The sequence below is a fragment of the Chiroxiphia lanceolata genome, chromosome 25 (genome assembly GCF_009829145.1).
Source record: "Chiroxiphia lanceolata isolate bChiLan1 chromosome 25, bChiLan1.pri, whole genome shotgun sequence".
Taxonomy (NCBI): Eukaryota; Metazoa; Chordata; class Aves; order Passeriformes; family Pipridae; genus Chiroxiphia; species Chiroxiphia lanceolata.
The window spans coordinates 5,395,640-5,413,624 of record NC_045661.1 but is presented as its reverse complement, the minus strand read 5'-3'; the positions used below and the strand labels follow the sequence as shown (position 1 = coordinate 5,413,624).

Sequence of the window (17,985 nt, the reverse complement as noted above, 5' to 3'; positions counted from 1 at the left end):
TCTCGAGCCCCCCAAACTGCAGCTGGAGATGACTGTTTAAATCATCAAACATCTGGGCAATGCATCACAGAAGATGCACTGACAGAAGATTCCAGCCACCTCAGTTCAGGCAGGGGAACATTTATCCCTCTGGGCACAGAGTATGACTCTGCAGTATCACAGATGGTTACTACAGGTAGGAATGTGAGGTACAGAACCAGTATCGACAAGTTCACTGCAACTGCTCTGGAGACAAAACACCCAAGGCCTGTCTAATCCAACGTTTCAAGATAAGAAAATAAACACCCCCCCTGTGGAGAGCTGCTTTGAGTATTAGAAACTGGCTGATTTAAGGAATTTTTGCTCTTGGACTGAACAAGAGCTTTAATAAAAACATGTTATTCCTGTCCATCCCGCTCTGAACAGCTCCAGAGAGTTTCACTATTTCAGTATGTAGATAGAAATATCTCCAACTGGGATGTGTCAAAATAACTCCTGTATTTAAGCCATACAAACAGTTAATGCTATGCTCAGATCTGGATTAGATTTAAGTTATGGCACAGTCATCAGTGGAAACTACACCAGTCCATTATTCTTCACTTTTGCAGGAAAAAAAACCCCAATGAATATTTCAAGTACTAACAAACAAAGGAAAAAAGTAAATCAAAGGAATCAGTGAATGCAAGCACTAATCTTGTCTGGATGATCACTCAAGCTGCGTGAAGGGCTTCTCTCAAAAGGCTGTTGAAGTATCACGAGGAGGAAGCATCTCCAACTGACAGCTGTCACATCCAGCTTCTTCAAAAACACAACTCAGGTGCTTAGGTTCCCAGCAAAACACTGAACAGACACACAATAATGGACACCTACACAAAAAGCATCTGAGAAAGCATCACTTACTGAGAACCCGTGGAAGGAAGTCAAAAAGAATCTCATCTGAGATTCTTCCACAAAAAATGTTTTGCAAAACAAACTCACTTGGAAGACGAGGTTGTCACAAAGTAAAAAAAAGTCAAATTAGAGTGAAAACTGAGCCAAGTCCAACATATTCCCATGGATTCTCTCAGGTCATTCAAAAATCTGTGTCTGCCACATACAGAAGGGGAATATTTTAACAGCTTGGGGCAGGGGTGTGGAGGAAGTAAAAAAAATAAGTTACCCTTACATGCATCACTTATCCAGAACTGTCTCCACATCAGTTTGAACAAATGTCAGGTGCCCATTGCAAGACAGAGCTTGAAAAGTAACATTTAAAAAGAAGCATGTCCTCATCTAAGAAGGTTTTTCTTTTCTGAAAGGGTTTAAAATACTGAGCAAACCACGAATGTGAGTATTAATTGCGTGTCAGACGCTCTCAGGGAAGCCCCGTTTCCAGGGTACTGTGGAACCACGTTCACTGCACTACAACTTCTAATTAGATCTTTCCCTGTGCAATTGTACCTCAAAAATACAGCAACAACGTCAGATGTAACAAACACATGAGCTCAAAAAAACCCAAAGAGAAATCACGGTTTTCAGACCTAATAAAAATGCCAAGTTTTCAATGAAATGTCTTCAGAAAATGGTGCTGCTTTCCACTGCTTAACAAGAATGTGTTTGAGGGAAGCCAAAATACTTTTGATCCAGCAGTTTCCTTAGCTCAAAGATTTTTATATTCAACTCTATTTTGTTCTCATCCACTGTTTGCAAAAGACCCCTCTTTCTGAAGGATCTGCAGAATTTAGTTGTTTTTCACTGAGAATTGATCATCACTGTCCAAATAAAAAGTCTAATTCTAACCTCTCTGAACGTGTATCAAATCCCTCTCTCATTTCTGCAGCTTTGTGTAAAGGCCTGTGTTGATTTCTGCACACAGACACAAGCTTGTAACAGGATTAGGGCTTTTATCGCTTAAAAAAGGTCAACACTCCTGTCTTTGAAAGATCATCATGGAAAGAATATTGCAAAGAAATAAAAATGGATGTTGGCAACTGCAACCTATTTTGGTTTTCCAAATAAATGACTACTGCTCTAAAAGAGAAGGCCTATTCTTCATTAGAGATTGCGTGGTCTCCACTCTCAACAAACTCTGAGTTTTGGTTTAATGGTCAAATCAAGGACTGATGATTGATCCAGGAAGGATCAAGCTTGGAAAAAGTCACAAGCCACACTGTCGGCCCCACTGCAACAGCCAGGATGCATTCTTCAACTTGTCACCCCTGGTGAACGTGAGCTGAGTTACTGTCACAACACTGCCATGGTTTGCACAGTCCCTGGGTCACTCTGGGTGTGGGACACAGATCCACAGCATTTTTCTGGCAGAGAGACAGGCCTGGGATGTTCCATGGATTAGCAGTACTTGGCATTACAGAAACTACTACAGGAAGCCTGAAAGTCTGTTATCAGGAAGCTTCTGTAAACTGTAGAGAGAAAATACAAACAGGTGGTGTTCAAAGCAGGAGTAAGAGCTTACCTTGAAGACTAATGCTAAAAATTTCACTTTTAATTAAAAGTCTGCTCATGGCTTTCTGAACTGCCTTCATCACACAATGCATATGGTCACCTGCATGACACTAAGCATGAAATGCAGCTTCACAAATGCTCCAGTAATTAAGAGAGCCCTGACAGACTGGCTGTTAAATTAACTGGACTCAGTGTAGCTTACCAAGAGACTCGCTCCCGACTGGAATAAGTTGTAGGGGTAGAGGATTCGCTCGTAGTGCGCCCGGATGTGAGAGCCCACGGCTTTGCCAGGGGCAAATCCCATCCTCGTGGCTATTTTGGTCCATTTTCTCTCCTTGCAAACTACATCAAATCCTCCTTGTTCTGCAACTAGCTAAAAAGTGAAAATAAAATGCTCATATATTCAATAATAAAATTATCAGCGTTTAAGGAAAAAGGCGGGACAACACCACAACTGACATTTTAAACCAGAAAAATGTAGATTTTAAAAAAAGCCCCACAACACATAAAAGTTGTTTTAAGGCAATAACTGGAATGTGTAACACATAACCTATTCAAGAATTACAAACAAGTCAGTTTCTGTGTTCCGTGTGCAAACAGTCACTCAGCCCACTCTTGAGAATTTTTTAGCTGCAATTTGTCACTTTGTATCCCAACCCAGCTTTCTAGCACAGGACACTCAGTTCTCACTGGAATAAGTGCTATGAAATAAGCTCAGAAACAATAAAAACTCCCCTAAACACAAAGAAAAGAGAGAGAACATACCTTTGGGGTCAGAGAATCCCATCTCTTACTATCAGAATACATGAATTTCTACAGAAGTTTAACAAGTTTCATCCTAAAAGTAATTGGATTTTTTTTCCTTGCATATTTCTAATGGAAAATTTTTTCTCTCCCTGTTGTCATTTTTCATGAACTTTTTCCAGCTAAGCCTAAGCTTATTCTTGACCTGTTTACACCGAAGTTCAACTTTAAAGAAGAGCTGGAAATTTAACATGATCTCCAAGCTCACATGAGAACTTCCATGATAGTGTATTACTTACTATCTTTCCATGACAATGTATTCTTACTGTCACATTAGCTGTGTTAGCTGAAACAAAGAAATACTTTTTCCAGCTTAGATACACCCCAAAATCTCGCCTGACCAGCTGTGATACCATCCCAGGAACCGAGATAACACAGCAGCTTTTCAGCATGAGTTTCTCCCTAACAGTCTTACTCTATTAAGCTGAAATAAATCCAAGATCTTCCTCTCCACATGTGGAATTTTCAGCGTGCATCCTTGAAGCTCCCAAAACTTTGCAATCTGGTCCAGAAAATTCAGTTTTACACGAGTTTGGGCCTGCAAACAAACAAACAAACAAGTGAACTGCCTGGCTTTGCCCTCTGCAAGGGTCATTTGCATTTTTCCCTCTTGTCATCTGAAGAAAAATAAATTGTGTCTTTTCTCAAGTCAGTTTTTGTTACTTCTTACTGCACTGAGAAAAGTACTTTCTGAGAACAGCCAAGCAACGCTAAAAACTCCCTAATCAGCTGCATTGCTGGGATTTATTGCATTTATTGCATTAATAATTGTTGGTTGCACAGCAATTCCCTCAGTAAGATCACTGTGCTGCTGCTATGTTAAATAGCAGTAACTTAAATTTTGACACATTTTATTTTCATCACATTTTCTATTCTTAAGGTAAAAAATAGCAACGTTTGTCTGTAGCTTGTCTGTAAACTCCAGGGAGCTCTGAACAGCTTGTGGTCACACAAATCCCTCTCTTACCATCACAAATCTGAGCCCTTTCCTTGACATTTCACATGACCAAGTCAGGACTTCAGAAAGCAAGAATGAGGAGAAAAATCAAGCACAGAGTCACCACCATCCCAACTGGTACCAGCACCGAGCCAACCAGGGCTCCTCACGCTCCCTTTCTAGTCTCAATTCATGGAAGCAGTGAATGAAAGTGCTTGTGAACAGCAAATTTCAACCAACTGAATCCAGATTTTGCAATTGTTTCTTCCAAAAGGCTGGTTATTTTTAAAGCACTCCAAGTGTTTAATCTCTTCTCCTTTTGAAAGATGCTGTATGTGTGCAAAACGCAGACACAGATCTGTGGCACTGGAGAGTTTGAGTTTAACCACTTAGAAGCACTTCTGTGTGGAAAAGGCCTGAATTCTGTTCTTTTAATGAGCATTAGCTACACTTTTTATGCACGGAATGTTCTGAACTAGGTTCTGAAACAGAGGAATTTCTGTGCTAATTAAAAACTGCTGTTCAGAGGTCCCGAGTGCTGTCAGCTCATGGCCAGTCCTCTGGCAAACAGCACCTCTCAAGAACACAATGGCACGTTTAGGAGCAGAAGCAATGCCCAGCTTTCCAGTTTACCTCCAGTTCATTGAGCCTCTGGATCCTTGGGGTGAAGTGAAGCTTGTCAACATCGCAGGCGAAGGGAGGCTGCCAGTCCTGGAAAACAGAAGCGTTCCATCAAAAGACCAGGAAAAGGAAGGAAATTTCTCTCTGTGACAATCAAAAGCCAGGTGAAGCTGAAGCATGGAACAGGCCCCTGTAGCCTCCAAAGGCTCTGGAGCCCCTCCAGCACACGGTGGGAGTGTGACAGCTGGACCCCAACCCGTCAGCACGGCCCATGCTGCACGTCCAACCGGGGCTGCTCCGGGCTCCGAGTGCCTTCACAGGGAACAAGCCCAGAGAGCAGGAAAAGCGAGATACATCAAGTGAGTGTCATTGTCTGCACCTTAAAATAGTTCCCTGTGCCTTTAAAACAGGTAATGGAACCACAAAATCAATCACATTTTGGAACTAATGACCTGCCCTGCACTGTGAGACTCCACAGAGTCCTGGGATCGTTAAGGTTGGAGAAGCCCTTTAAGATCACTGAGTCCAACCCTTAAGCAGCAGCACCACCACGGTCACCACTAAACCATGTCCCCAGGTGCCACATCCACACATCTTTTGAACACTTCCAGGGACAGTGACTCCACCACTGCCCTGGGCAGCCTGTGCCAGTGCCTGACAAATACCTTGGCTGCAAATATTCAGGAAGAGCTAGAATATGATCAATTAAAAAAAATAAATTATTATTATTACTTTGATAAAATACCTGCAACTGGCAGTGTTATTTATAAACACAACTATAAAGCCATTTTATCTTTTAGATCTCTGACATCTATCACACATGCTTGGTTTGGTTTCACAAAACCAAATTAGATTTCATTTAAACTTGACAGGAATTTATTGCATATAAACTTATCTTATTATCACTAATTACAGAATGAAGATAATGCACAAGAGAGCTACTGATAGTGGTGTAAGACAAGAGCTTTGCACCAGGAAAAAAACTACCTTTCCTCAGTGTTGGCAGCAACTGAAGTAAGACCAGCATCATAAACACAATATTTGTTAATTTAGCAGACACAGAGGATATGAAAACCAGCATTAAAACCAACCATAAATAGTTTGCAAAGCAATTATCTTACAGAGTAAACAAGACACAAGAGTCACCAAGAGTGTGGAGAACCTGAAGAGCAGATGGACACCAATCCACAGGCTTTATCAAGCTTGAGTTGACTAATCCATATCTCAAAATTGGTAATAAAAGCTTTCTGATCCTACAAGGCACTTGCAGCACATCAAGACTTGACAAGGCCAGTTGCAATTAAAATTTGAATCGGAAATTTCGACAATGGTAGGGGGTCAGGATGGCAAATTACCAAAAGGACACTCAACCCTCGACCAGTGGACATGTTTCTCAATTATTTTCCTGCTTTTAACCTTAAGACTAAGTCTGGTGCCCAACAACAAAATGTTCTTAAACAACCCAGTGGCATTAACTCTTCTTTTACTGCCCATTTTCTTTGCCAGAACACCAAATGGAATGAAACTGGCAAGTCTGACAAAGAGAATGTTGGATATTCTTTTCTAACATCCTGCTATTTGATGAATCATTCGTGGCCCTCAAGCTGTAAGATGAGAAGCACAACTGGGAACAGTTGGGCAGGATTTGAAGTGTTGTACTTCAACAGGACAAATCTGACTCTCAAGCTGAACCAACTGGTTATATCATTAGTCACAACTCTGGAGTTTGCTCTGTACCAAAAAGAGGGAGACAGGAGACAGGCACCCAGCCCAGGACGGGACACAGTGGTGATGACACGTAGGAGACATGCTGGGGATCAAATTAAATTGCCCAAAGGAGAACTGTGGGGTCCTGAGAGCTTTGCTTAGGCTGAGAGTAAACGAAACCAAGGGGGCTGTGCTGCCTCACTGCTTGGCTAAGCAATGAGCCAAGGCTGTCCCCAGTGGGCCACCCATCACTCTAAACCAGGTCCTCCAGAAAGGCTCTGCAGAGGTCAAGAAACAGGAATAAAGTGAACAGGAGCAAGAACTGAGCTCACGTAGGCAATGACACCGTCACCGACCCATGCTGTGCTTCAGGGCCATCGCCTGCAGTCACTGCACTGGCAGCACACCAGGAAAACCCAGGAAGGGAGGGGAGAGCTCAGGCGACTCTTCTGGTCAGGCCACATGTCTCTTGGCACAGGCTGCTGCTCTGGGCAGAGCCCAGAGGAAAGTCTGCATGGCACTGGGCACAACAGGAGGAACAGGATCCCGACCTGTTCCTACAGGTTCCAGCTCCTGCTCAAGACTGAAGAAATCCAGCTCCAAGGGTGCCCAGGGCAGACACAGCCCCAGCCCCTGGCAGACAGCACGGAGCAGGCTGGTCCTCTGCTTATGGAAGCAAATGAGGAAGTTTATGTGCATGATCTTACACAAACACCTCATTCACAGCACGGCACCCAAAACAACCTGCTCCAGAATTAGCTGATTATCTCCACGATCTCCTATTTATTACTGACTGCTGCACGTCTGGGGACATTTTTTCCTGTTTGGCCAAGCACACTGGTGCTGGCAAAGCACCAGTTACCTATTGCACTGGAGAGAGTAACATGACTCCAGATAACACAATCTGCCTCAACAGGCATTTCCTACACCTGCAGTTTTTAAGTTTACTGATATTGAATGTCCAACACACACACACACACCAGGATGCCCCAATGGCTCGTCAGCTGTTTACCAGAGATAAGCTTTGGGAACTCCTTTTATTAAATATAGCACTTTCAGTAGGTAACTTTTCAGCCTATCAAGCAGATGGGTTCATCAGCCAGAAAGAGACATTTAACAGTCTTAAAAGTGTTTAACTCGTAGCAAGAAGCAAGTCATTTCAAGAGCTTCTGCTGTGAGATGGTAAATTTGCTTAACGAGAGGGAACACTGGATTGACTCCGGCTTCTGAGGTTTTTAAGGAGGTATCACAGAACCACAGAAAATGCTGAACTGGAAGAGACCCACAGGGATCATCGAGTCAAACTCCTGGCCCCGCACAGGACAGCCCAACAATCCCACCACGTGCCTGACAGGATTGTCCAGATGCTCCTTGGGCTCTGGCAGACTCGGGGCTGTGACCACCGCCCTGGGGAGCCTGTTCAGTGCCCGACCACCCTCTGGGGGAAAAACTTTTTCCTAATATCCAACCTCAGCCTCCCCTCTCAGCTTCATGCTGTTTCCTCGAGTCCTGTCAAGAGAGTGAAGATATTGGTACCTGCCCCTTGTGAGGGTGTTGAAGACACCAATGAGGTCTCCTCTCAGTCTCCTCCAGGCTGAACAAGCCAAGTGCCCTCACTGCTCCTCATAAGGTTTCCCCTCCAAACCCTTCCCCATCCTCGTGGCCTTCTTTGGATGCTCTCTAATAGCTTAATGTCTTTTCTATATCGTGGTGCCTAAAACTGCACACAGGGCTCGAGGTGAGGCTGCACCAGTGCAGGTAGAGTTGAGGGAAATTAATGCTATTAATTCCCTAACATCATATTAGATTACTATAGTAATCTAATAGTATTACTATTACTTTTGACTTTACAAACACACTACAGCACATCCCTTTGAACACAAACTGTGTCAGATGACACTGTCACAGACCCACAGGCATTCACCATCTGGAGAAATGACAGCATGTGGCAAACAGTCCATCCTGACTGTCACAGAGTAATTTTAAAGGCACAAACAGTTTATTTTGGAGTATCCAAACTATTCAAAGTTGATACAACCAATAAGGATAACATTTATCTTTTTCTATTCCACAGTATGGCAAGTTCCTCAAGTCCTAAACAAAGATGCTTTCAACCCTTCTTTAACAAGCGTATTATTTACTCAACAAAAATCCTGGGCACATTTTGAAGCAAAACTTACCAAGACAAATGTGATGCTCACTCGAAGGAGCATTAAGGGACATTTGAGTGTGACAGAAATGCCTTTATGCACCTTGGAAAGGCAGCAGCACCACGAGAGGGAGCTTTGTGGTGCAGGGCTCATTTGCAAAGCTGCTGAGCTGCAGAGGAGCTTTGCTGGGGAAGAGAAGGGCACACACCCCCCAGCTCTCCAGGCCCACGTCCCTTAACCTCATGCCTGGGAATCTGAGACTCGCCCTTTTCATCCAGCTCCTCAAAGGAACTGGTCTGGATTTCCCTGTTTTAAAAAAATAATTTCAAAATGTTTAAAAAGTTCAATTTAAGTATCTTCCAACAGCCATGCTGAGTGCTAATGTTAAGTATACACAGAAAGCAAGAAAACACTGATTTCCTAAAAAGTCAGAATTTTTACACCTCCTCCCCAAGACTCTTCATTTGAAATTCCTCCATTGGGTTGTGCTGTCCATCCCTGCCTGTTAAAAGCCTCCAAGGGACAAACAAGATCCTGTGCTACCTTAGCCTGCACTTGTCACAAACCTGGCATCAAATCCGGGCAAAAATGAGAAAATTTCAAACTTTTCTATAAACTGTAGGGACAAATCCAGCTTTGCAGAAGGCATGCTTTAGGGATCTTACTAGTATTTCAAGTGGTAATGCAAACTACAAATGGTCAACACAACTATTTCTGTGATATTTCCATATTCCTGCTCCCAGCTCAGCTGCTCCAGGGATGTCAGGCTTCAGAGCATTTCAGCTGGCAAACCCTGCACCTCATCCAAACTTACTAATTAAAATTTAACCACTCCCACCCCTGCGAATTCAAGGGAACAAGGAATTACCACTGCCCCTGGTAAGCTGCTCTACAAGTTAGTTGGCTTCAGCTTTTCTTCCTCCCTTATCCTCATCTCCTTTTTAACCAAATCCCTTGTCTGCTGGCTGCCCGAGCAGCTATTCCTGAACCCTTCCTGGGAGCAACATTTCAAGACATTTCTCAATAAACAAATATCTTTTTGCTTCTCTTTACAGAACCAGCTTACCAGTCCTGCAAATAAAGATTTTTTTTTCCTCAGGCTTTTTCTGAAGTGTCTTACATTTTTTCAACATCTTTTGAAAACTGCAAGTAGTGTTTTACTTGCAATCTCTCCCGTGTCAGACACAGAAAAAGACATCCCTTTTATTATTTTGCCAGACAGCAGCTCATAGTAAGATCCAAAGGAATATCTTAGCAATTCTTGCCACAGAAACACATTCATTCAGCAAACTGCAGCGATTCCCCCCTTCCTGGGATGCCCACCCTGAGAGCCTGACCTACATTCTTTGTTCCCACATCTATGATCTTGCCTTGGCAAAGGTGTCCCATGATTGCTGCCTCCAAGAGGGAGGGAGCACGCTTGGTGACTCAGGAGGTCCCTTTCAGTCCCCTGGTTTTATGACTGTATTAAAAACACACTGGGAGCTCAGATGGCAGAATCCACACAAACCCATTAACTGCCTGGCAGTGGGTCAGCCATAAAGCTCCCATCTAACGGGAACTAATCCCTCTCTGACCCTGTTAAAGGCTAACATTAGTTGGGAACTCCAATCATCAGCTAACCCAGTTTGTGGTGAACAGTCCTTGGTGAGCAGTCCATTGGCCATTCTGAGTGGAGGTGATCTTTCCAACAAAATCCCTGAATTCCTCTTTGCCAAGGAGGGACAGTGGGTGCAGTAACACAACCTACACACAGAACTCCCCAATAACAAGCCTGGTGGAGTATTTCTTGTTTGAGACAAAACTGGGCTCTGTTACATATTGCAGATTAGCAAGGGAGAACAGCCATAGCCACAAATCCTTCCCATCCAAGAACCACAGCCAAGGACGAGTGTGCAGTGGGAATCACCTCTCCAGATCCCCGTGTTTTGGTGCCACCTCCACCCTTGGAGAGAAATTAAGGCTCAGGTGAGCTGGAGAGGATTCTCAAACATCGGGGACCTAAAGGCAGAGAGAGACGGGAACTACACACAGGGTTTGAACCTCAAAACACAACAGGTGGCCAGGCTCACACACAGGAGGTGCCAGGCTCTGCTCCATGGAGGCACCTGCACACAAGGAACGGATACAGAGGCTCCGGCAGCACCAAGTAATGTACGAGCAGCCCTGCAGGAACAGCTGGGGATGGATGGGGTCCCACATCCCTGACTGACTTCAGAGCACTGACCCAGACCTTGAAGCAGAGCATCCATCAGGACTGGGGCCAGACCCAGCCATGGGTGTCCAAGGACACCGGGCCCCAAGAGCTGCTGCCACCTCCCCTCAAGGCACAGGTCTGCCAAGGACAGACCTTTGTTCTGATCTCCCAGTACCCTCCTAGAGCACGAGTGAGCGGCACGGACAGCACAGACTGTTCCTGGGGCTGTCCCATCCCAGCCCTTGGAGAAGGTCTGTGCCCTCTCCAGAGCTGTAACTGGCAGCTTCCAAACCTAGATTTTATTCCCAGCGTAACTTGGATTAAGGAGAGACCTGAATTTCCCAGCCACCGGAATAGAAGCAGAACAGCTACGGACAACTCTGCCAGCTTCACCCGTGGAGCCTCCTTGGCTGCCCAGGGATTCCCACCACCCACTGCCCTGGCTCTCCACAACACCCTCCCTTTCAGCTGCTCAGATCCATTGTCCCTGCTAAAGCACCTGCTCCCAGTGAAGACCATTCACTCAGACATTCCTGAGGGCAGCAGGCTGTAAGACCCCACAAGTTCTCCCTGACTTTTGAAAATGCTCAACCTGGTCTCCTGGACACGAATGTAGCATTCCCCCCCAGCACACCCCAGATATAACTCAGTCATTTGGGCTTGAGAGGAGGCACATTCTAAAGGATACATGGGCATGGGTTGGTTCCATCCACTGGCAGCTTTGGTTTCAACGCTGGGGAGGGGAGCTGTGCTTGGTTTTAGACTTCAATTCCAGCTTTTAGCTTGCTGACTATCTCAAGTTAAACAAAAACCTATAGAAATTCTATCTATGTTATTCTTGCCCTATATGGAAAGTTCCAGACTAAATTGTTTCATCTTAAAATTTTCAATGAGCTGAACAGAGTGAGTGTTGAGAATCCCTCAATGAGACTGAGGCAAGGATGGGAAACTCATCATCCTTTAAGCACACCCCAATGTTTCAGTGTTTCTGAAGAGCAGAAACCACACCATGGTGACCACAGCAACACTGCACACAGCCCCTGCCATTAGTAAAATAAATTAAAATAGTACTCCTTTTGCATGTTTTCTTGCTAAATATAGAGATCAGTAAATCACCTACTCTGAATTCACCTAATTCCACAGTATGACCCCTGTGATGAACGTAACAAGTTCTTCATTTAAAGCCAACATTTCCTAATTCCCAGTGACCAATCTGTTTTTCTTCACAAGTTTGACAGCACTAGAACAGGAACCTCAGCACCAAATCATCTCTTCCTCCCTGAACCCCATCCATTCTTGATCCCAAAGTGCCAGAAGTGGCAAATCCACCACCATCCTTCATTTTCCCCTGAGAGCAGGTTCTGTCACAGTCAGAAAGGCCCTGTGACCTGACTCACCTGAGCCTGGCCCACTCTGAGCAGGACCTGCAGCTCAGTCACAGCTCACCAGGACTGGCAGACACGGCAGCACCTCTGGTTTCTCCCCAGGAGCTCACTTACGTGTTGTAACTGAGTTACCTTTCTGTTTTCTTTTTGATAAAATCAACTGGATGAGCCTCTGTGTATTATCAAATCTGAGGGATCATCACCATCAGCTTCCTGTTTCAGACAAAAAGTATCTCAATCCTCTGCATTAATTCCTGTTTTAGCAGTGGTTTGTTTCACAGCTCCAAGACCAGGAGATTGCCAGAACTCTCAATCAAGCTGCTCCAAAAGTGAATTGGTTTTTTGTTTTGTGTTTTCTTTTTCTTCATAAAAATAAATCAAGCAAGCAGCTGAATGAGCAGCTTGAACAGACTTAAAGAGGTTTAAACAACATTTAAATCAATGTTGCTCCTCAAAACACGTCCCTGGAGCAGCAGCTCCAGTTCTTTCAAGCCCTGGGCTTTGAAGTTTCACCATTTAGGCTTTGCTAAGGTTAAATTTCTCAAAATTCATTATTTCATGTGCAGAACTTTCTTGACACTTTTCTGCACCCTCTCCAGTCACAAACCTTTTTGAAGTCCCCCAACAAGTGCAGGACCCTGAATGCAAAATTTTCTTCTCTCGTGCTACCACAGAGGCAAAATCTCCTTATTTGTCACCAAGACACTCCAGAGCTGCACTTACTGCTTCATCCAGAGCTCCCATTCCACCCTTGCACTGCTTTCCACAGGGATCCACAGTTGTTTTTCTACACTCCTCCCTCCTCTAAGATGCTCTATGCTCCTTTGTTCCAAAGGTAAACCCTTTCATTGAGTCCTACTTAAGTGATTACTGTTTCATATTATCCATTGTTTATTGGGCATTTGGGATCCCTCTAAAGCAACTCCTCACTCCATTCAGAATCAGGTATTTTTTTCTTCTAGACTGGTAGTGAAAATTACATACCCTTATCTTGGGGTTCTGAGACCATTAGAAAAGGATCCTTCATTAAAAACACTCATTAATAGTTGAAATAATTTGTGATCCAGTATATTAATTTTGCACAATAACAATTTCTATAATTAAAATATTGAACACTATTAATTTCTAGACCATGACAACACAACTGAATTAACCAAATACGTGGTCTCGTGGAAAACAAAGAAAGTAATTCAACCACACCAGTGCTCCTACAGTTGTATTCCATACTATTACCTTCCAAATTCCAGGATTATACAGGACTGTTCCAGCCATTCTTCCACCCTGGAGTGAGATAGGGTGAACTTGTGCCTCCATAAAGAACTTAAACCATTAAGGAAGTTAATTCTCCCTGTCCTCTTGAAAGTACCCCAGCATTCCAGGATTTACTGAAAACTGACAGTGAATAATTTCAATAACTCCAGTGTCAATTCCTTCCAGATTCCAGCTGGTTTGGGATACTTGGAAGCCTTAACAGTACTGCTTCATATTCACATTACTTAGAGTAATGAAATTCAGCTTGAATTTTCTCAATTTTCATGCCTGGCCCTGGGAAAGTTAAGATGTTTCTAGTATATTGTACAATATTGTGTATTCTGAAATGAATTAATATGGTAAGTAAGGCTTAAGTAATTGTTATTTGTTATTTCTTCAAAGTAGCAAAGCAATGACACAATGGAGTGAAGGCAGAGCCCATCCTCAAGAAAGACTTGGAGCAGTTGATACTATTCCTGCTCCACATTTTACCTTTTATTCTTGAAGTTAAATTTCACATTTGTTAGAGTCTTTGCTTCCATTAATTACTCTTAACTACCTACTTGAAACAAGTACTCCATTGTCAAGAAATGAAGCAATTCTTCATTTGCCTCCCCTAAATGCCCCCACTGATTTGCAGAGCTATCAAAAGCTTCCAGAAGGAAAGGCCACCCCATCACATGACAAGTTTTTGGAATATACTTGAGTTTATTCCAAATTACCAGAATACCACGAGCTGTCAGGATCTGTGCCAAGAAAGGAATTGGAAATTTGATGGCTGGGTTGGCATTATTTTAGCTTAAACTCTGCTGGGTTTAAGGGAAGAAGTCCTAATAAATGAGATTTTCAGTTCACAGAATAAAATTCTAACTACAGGACAGCATGTCATGGACTGCAAGCAAGTTTTACCCCATCCACCCTCCTGCATCCAGCTCCCCTCTCTGGTCCATCCAAATTTAAATCTCTACTCGTTAACTTCCAGGAGTGACCACGGCTGGGAGAACCCCAGATCTCAGCCCAGCACTTTGCTGCCAGAGCCTTCTCGTGCTCCACACCGCTGACAAAAACCCATGGAGAACAGTGCCAGGGATCCAGTCACTGCTGCACCCTCCACCAGACAGCCACTGCAGCATCTCAGCATCCCCAAATAAGAGCAAAACCCAGTCATTGGTGATGACTGAAACAAACTGAACAGGAATGAAGAGGAAGAAAGCCTCCTTGAGTTCTCAACTGGAAACTGCCATGGAGGAATTACACCTCTGTTATATTCTGTTATATTTCTGGATATTCTTTCATCTCACGAACACCCAGAATCCTCTGTCTTCCACCCAGATATCTTCTGGACATCAGCTGCCTCGATACTCCCCTCATGAAACAGTTCACTGTCCTTGAAAACTGCCACACAAGACAAGCCACCACAGCTGTGGCTTTCTCCAGGCTCACCTGGTGCCCAGGTAATGTCAGCAGAAAGGGACCAGAGAAAGCACTGCCCCCGGTCCTTGGGAGCCCAGGGAACTCTCCTCTGTGTGCTCCAGTGCTGGAGCATCAAAGCCAGCCTCAGAGGAAGGACTTGGCCACGAGCAAACGGGGAAGCTACAGCTGGGCACCACCAGTCTCACACAACGTTGTTCCATATTGCAGCTCAGACAGAGAAACACAAATTCATCTGCTGATAATGGCCCAGCAGAGTTTAAACTAAAATAATGCCAACCCAGCCTTTAAATTTTCAGTTCCTTTCTCAGCACAGGTCCTGACAGCTCATGGTGCTGCCTACCTGCTCCCCGGCACGTAACCGGACTGAGCACGCCGGCAAGAGATTCCCTCGGATGCAGGAAGATTCCAAACCTCAGCCATCACCAAACAAGGCATCCGGTGGGAACACAGGTACTGTTGTGCTAAGTGCAGTACAGTCTGGGGCTCACGGGGTTACAGACCCCTCGACTGCACTGAAAAGAACAATAACTGAATATTCACTGCGGCTCCTGATTGCAGGAGGAAGGCCAGGAACTACGTCAACTTAAAGGCTTTTCTGGTTGCTCTGGAAGAGCTCCCTCTATGCTCCAGGCCGCTGAACCAACCACGCACTTCACCAGTCATCCCAGGCATTATCCAGGGTAGAGATAAAGCCATGGGAGCTCAGCTCTCCCAACGCCAGACTCCACGCAACTACCGGGTGCTCAGCCCTCAGCAGCTCCAACTATTTTCATCCTGCTTCTAAATAGGCTCAGAGAAAGAGCTGATCACGCAGCCAGGCAGGTCCAACACCTGGTGCAATACCTGCCTCTTCAAGAAGAGAAGAGGAGAGTGGCTGAACACGCAGCTGCAATAAGTAATTTAGTCCTTCGGAGGACTGTTGATTTATGATCTCCAACAGATAACAGAGCCTACAAGAAGCTTTCTTATAAGCTTTTGGCTTTTTACACAAGCAGCCAAGAAACAGATGAGATTTTTTTAGATAAGTCTTTTTTTTTTTTTTTAAACAATCACAAAGGGGAAAAAAACCAACAATAAAAAAGAAAAATATCCAAAAAGCAAAAGAAAATTCTGTTCTGCTCACAGTTGCTAAAACGCTGTTGACAATGTACAACCCAGAAAGATCATTCTACTCAAAAATATTACAGAAGTTCAATGGTGACTGTAACAAAAACCATCTTCTCCCCTTAATTCTGTCAGCATCTGGCTGCCTGCATGAAAAGGGGCACTGGCACATTCTACCGGGGCACAAATTCAAGAGTGCTCTTAACACTGCAAACCAGGACTCTTCCTCCAGAGGGCTGAAACACCTTTCTCTCCAGCGAGAATCACATTATTCACTACAAACATTTCTGCCACCTCAGACACTAATTCAGCAAGTTACGACTATTTTAATTCGTAAGAAAAAGGATGGACACCAACAGGAGTCTCAGCAACAACTAACACACCAAAGTGAGGAGTGTGTGTTTCTGAAAATTATTTCTTTGAACTCAAAGTCTCCCTCGCAAAACTTCACTCTGCAGAACTGTTCTCTGTCAGTTTGCCCCCTTGCTGGAGGAGGTTTGAACTCAGTGCCTGTTCAACATTCTAGTTCTTGCCGTCATGTTAACTGTCTCAAACCGGCTGCACCACCCCTGACTCGCACTCCTTTCAGCTTAGGGAAAGAGCAATTCACTCAAAATAAGGATGATTCACGCATCGTTTAATTATATTTTTACCCCGAGAAGCTCCTCTCCTCACCAGCGCAAGTGTTCATCCCTTTAAACAAACTAACAATTGTGACCACACGAACTATGATTCTAGGATCGCCACAGTACTTCTCAATAAATTGAGCCGACCAACAAAAGGAAACCAGAATTCACGCTCCAATTTTGAGCTCACTACACCATCGGCCGAGATGATGATGATGAAGATGAAGGCTTATTACTCTTCCCACTGTGTATTGCATTCTAAAATGGTGGCCATGTCTGTCTAGGCTTCAGCTCGCAGAGCCACCAGCCAAACTCACGGCCGCGGAGTTTGGTCTTGTCCAACTTGAGGAACAGTTCCCCGTGCTAAAACTGAGCCGTGGCCGCGGCGGGGCCGGGGGAGGCGGCGGCGGGGCCGGGGGCGAAGGGGAGCGGGTCCCCCCGGCCCCTCACGGCCACAATGCCAACATGGAGGGCAGCACCCCGGCACCTCCTCGGAGGCTCGGCGGGGCCGCTCCGGGCGACAACCCCGCAGGCCCGGAGGGAGGCCGGGCCGGTCGGGGCAGCCGCCCCCCCGCTCCCCGCTCCCCCCGCGGCCGCTCCGCCGACTCCCCCGGCACTTGGGAGCCACTTCGCGGTGGGGGGGGAGCGGTCGGTCCCGTCGGTCCCCTCAGCCCCGGTGAAACTTCGGAGCGGCGGCGGCGGGGGCGGCCCCGCCTGCCCGGGGTCACCTGCGCGGCCGCGGGCCGGGGGGGCCGGGCCCCACACAAAGGCCGCTCCCGGCGGCGCCATGCGGGCACTCACCGGCGGCGGCCGCACCTTGCAGATGCCGGTCTGCTCGGCGATGGGCCGGATCTTGTGGATGAAGGCGAAGGGGTCGGCGAACTCCTCCCAGCTGGGCTCGAAGACGGGGCACTCAGGCGGGGGCAGGAACTCGGCCATGGCCCGGCCGGGGCGGCCGCTCCGCTCCGCGATCCGAACAATCTCCGGGGCCGCCGCGCTCCGTGCGCGTCCGCGGGGGGGCCGGGGCTGGGAAAAAAGTCCGCCGGCCCGGGCAGGGGAGGGGGCGCGGCCGCCCCGCCCCGCCCGCGCCTTTGTGCGGGGGCGCCGGGGCCGGACCGGGGAGGGCCCCGGGGAGGTGGCGGGGGGTGAGTTGGGGGAGAAGAGCCGGCGGCGGATCCTGCGGAACTCAGAGCGGCCCGCACGCCGCCGATCTCACCCCCCGCGCTACCCGGGCCCGGCGGACAGCGAGGCCCCCCGAGCGCCGCTCACTGCGGATCCTGCCCGGTGCCCCCCACCCCGCCGGGCCGCAGATCCGCGTCTCCCCCCCTCCCGGCTCCCTTCCCTTTCC

The 17,985-nt window shown here is 46.1% G+C and overlaps 1 protein-coding gene across 1 annotated transcript in view; it reads right to left on the bottom strand.

Annotated features, from left to right (window-relative positions):
- The window catches only part of KDM5B (lysine demethylase 5B), a 55,684-nt gene extending 38,042 nt beyond the window's left edge, over positions 1–17,642 (bottom strand). The window contains exons 1-4 of the mRNA XM_032710411.1: positions 17,439–17,642; positions 4,796–4,873; positions 3,641–3,763; positions 2,624–2,794 (exon numbers count right to left, since the gene is read on the bottom strand). Coding sequence (XP_032566302.1) covers positions 2,624–2,794; positions 3,641–3,763; positions 4,796–4,873; positions 17,439–17,576 — 510 coding nt within the window. The 5' untranslated portion in view covers positions 17,577–17,642. The remainder of the gene's footprint in view (positions 1–2,623; positions 2,795–3,640; positions 3,764–4,795; positions 4,874–17,438) is intronic.
- Positions 17,643–17,985: the final 343 nt, after the last annotated feature.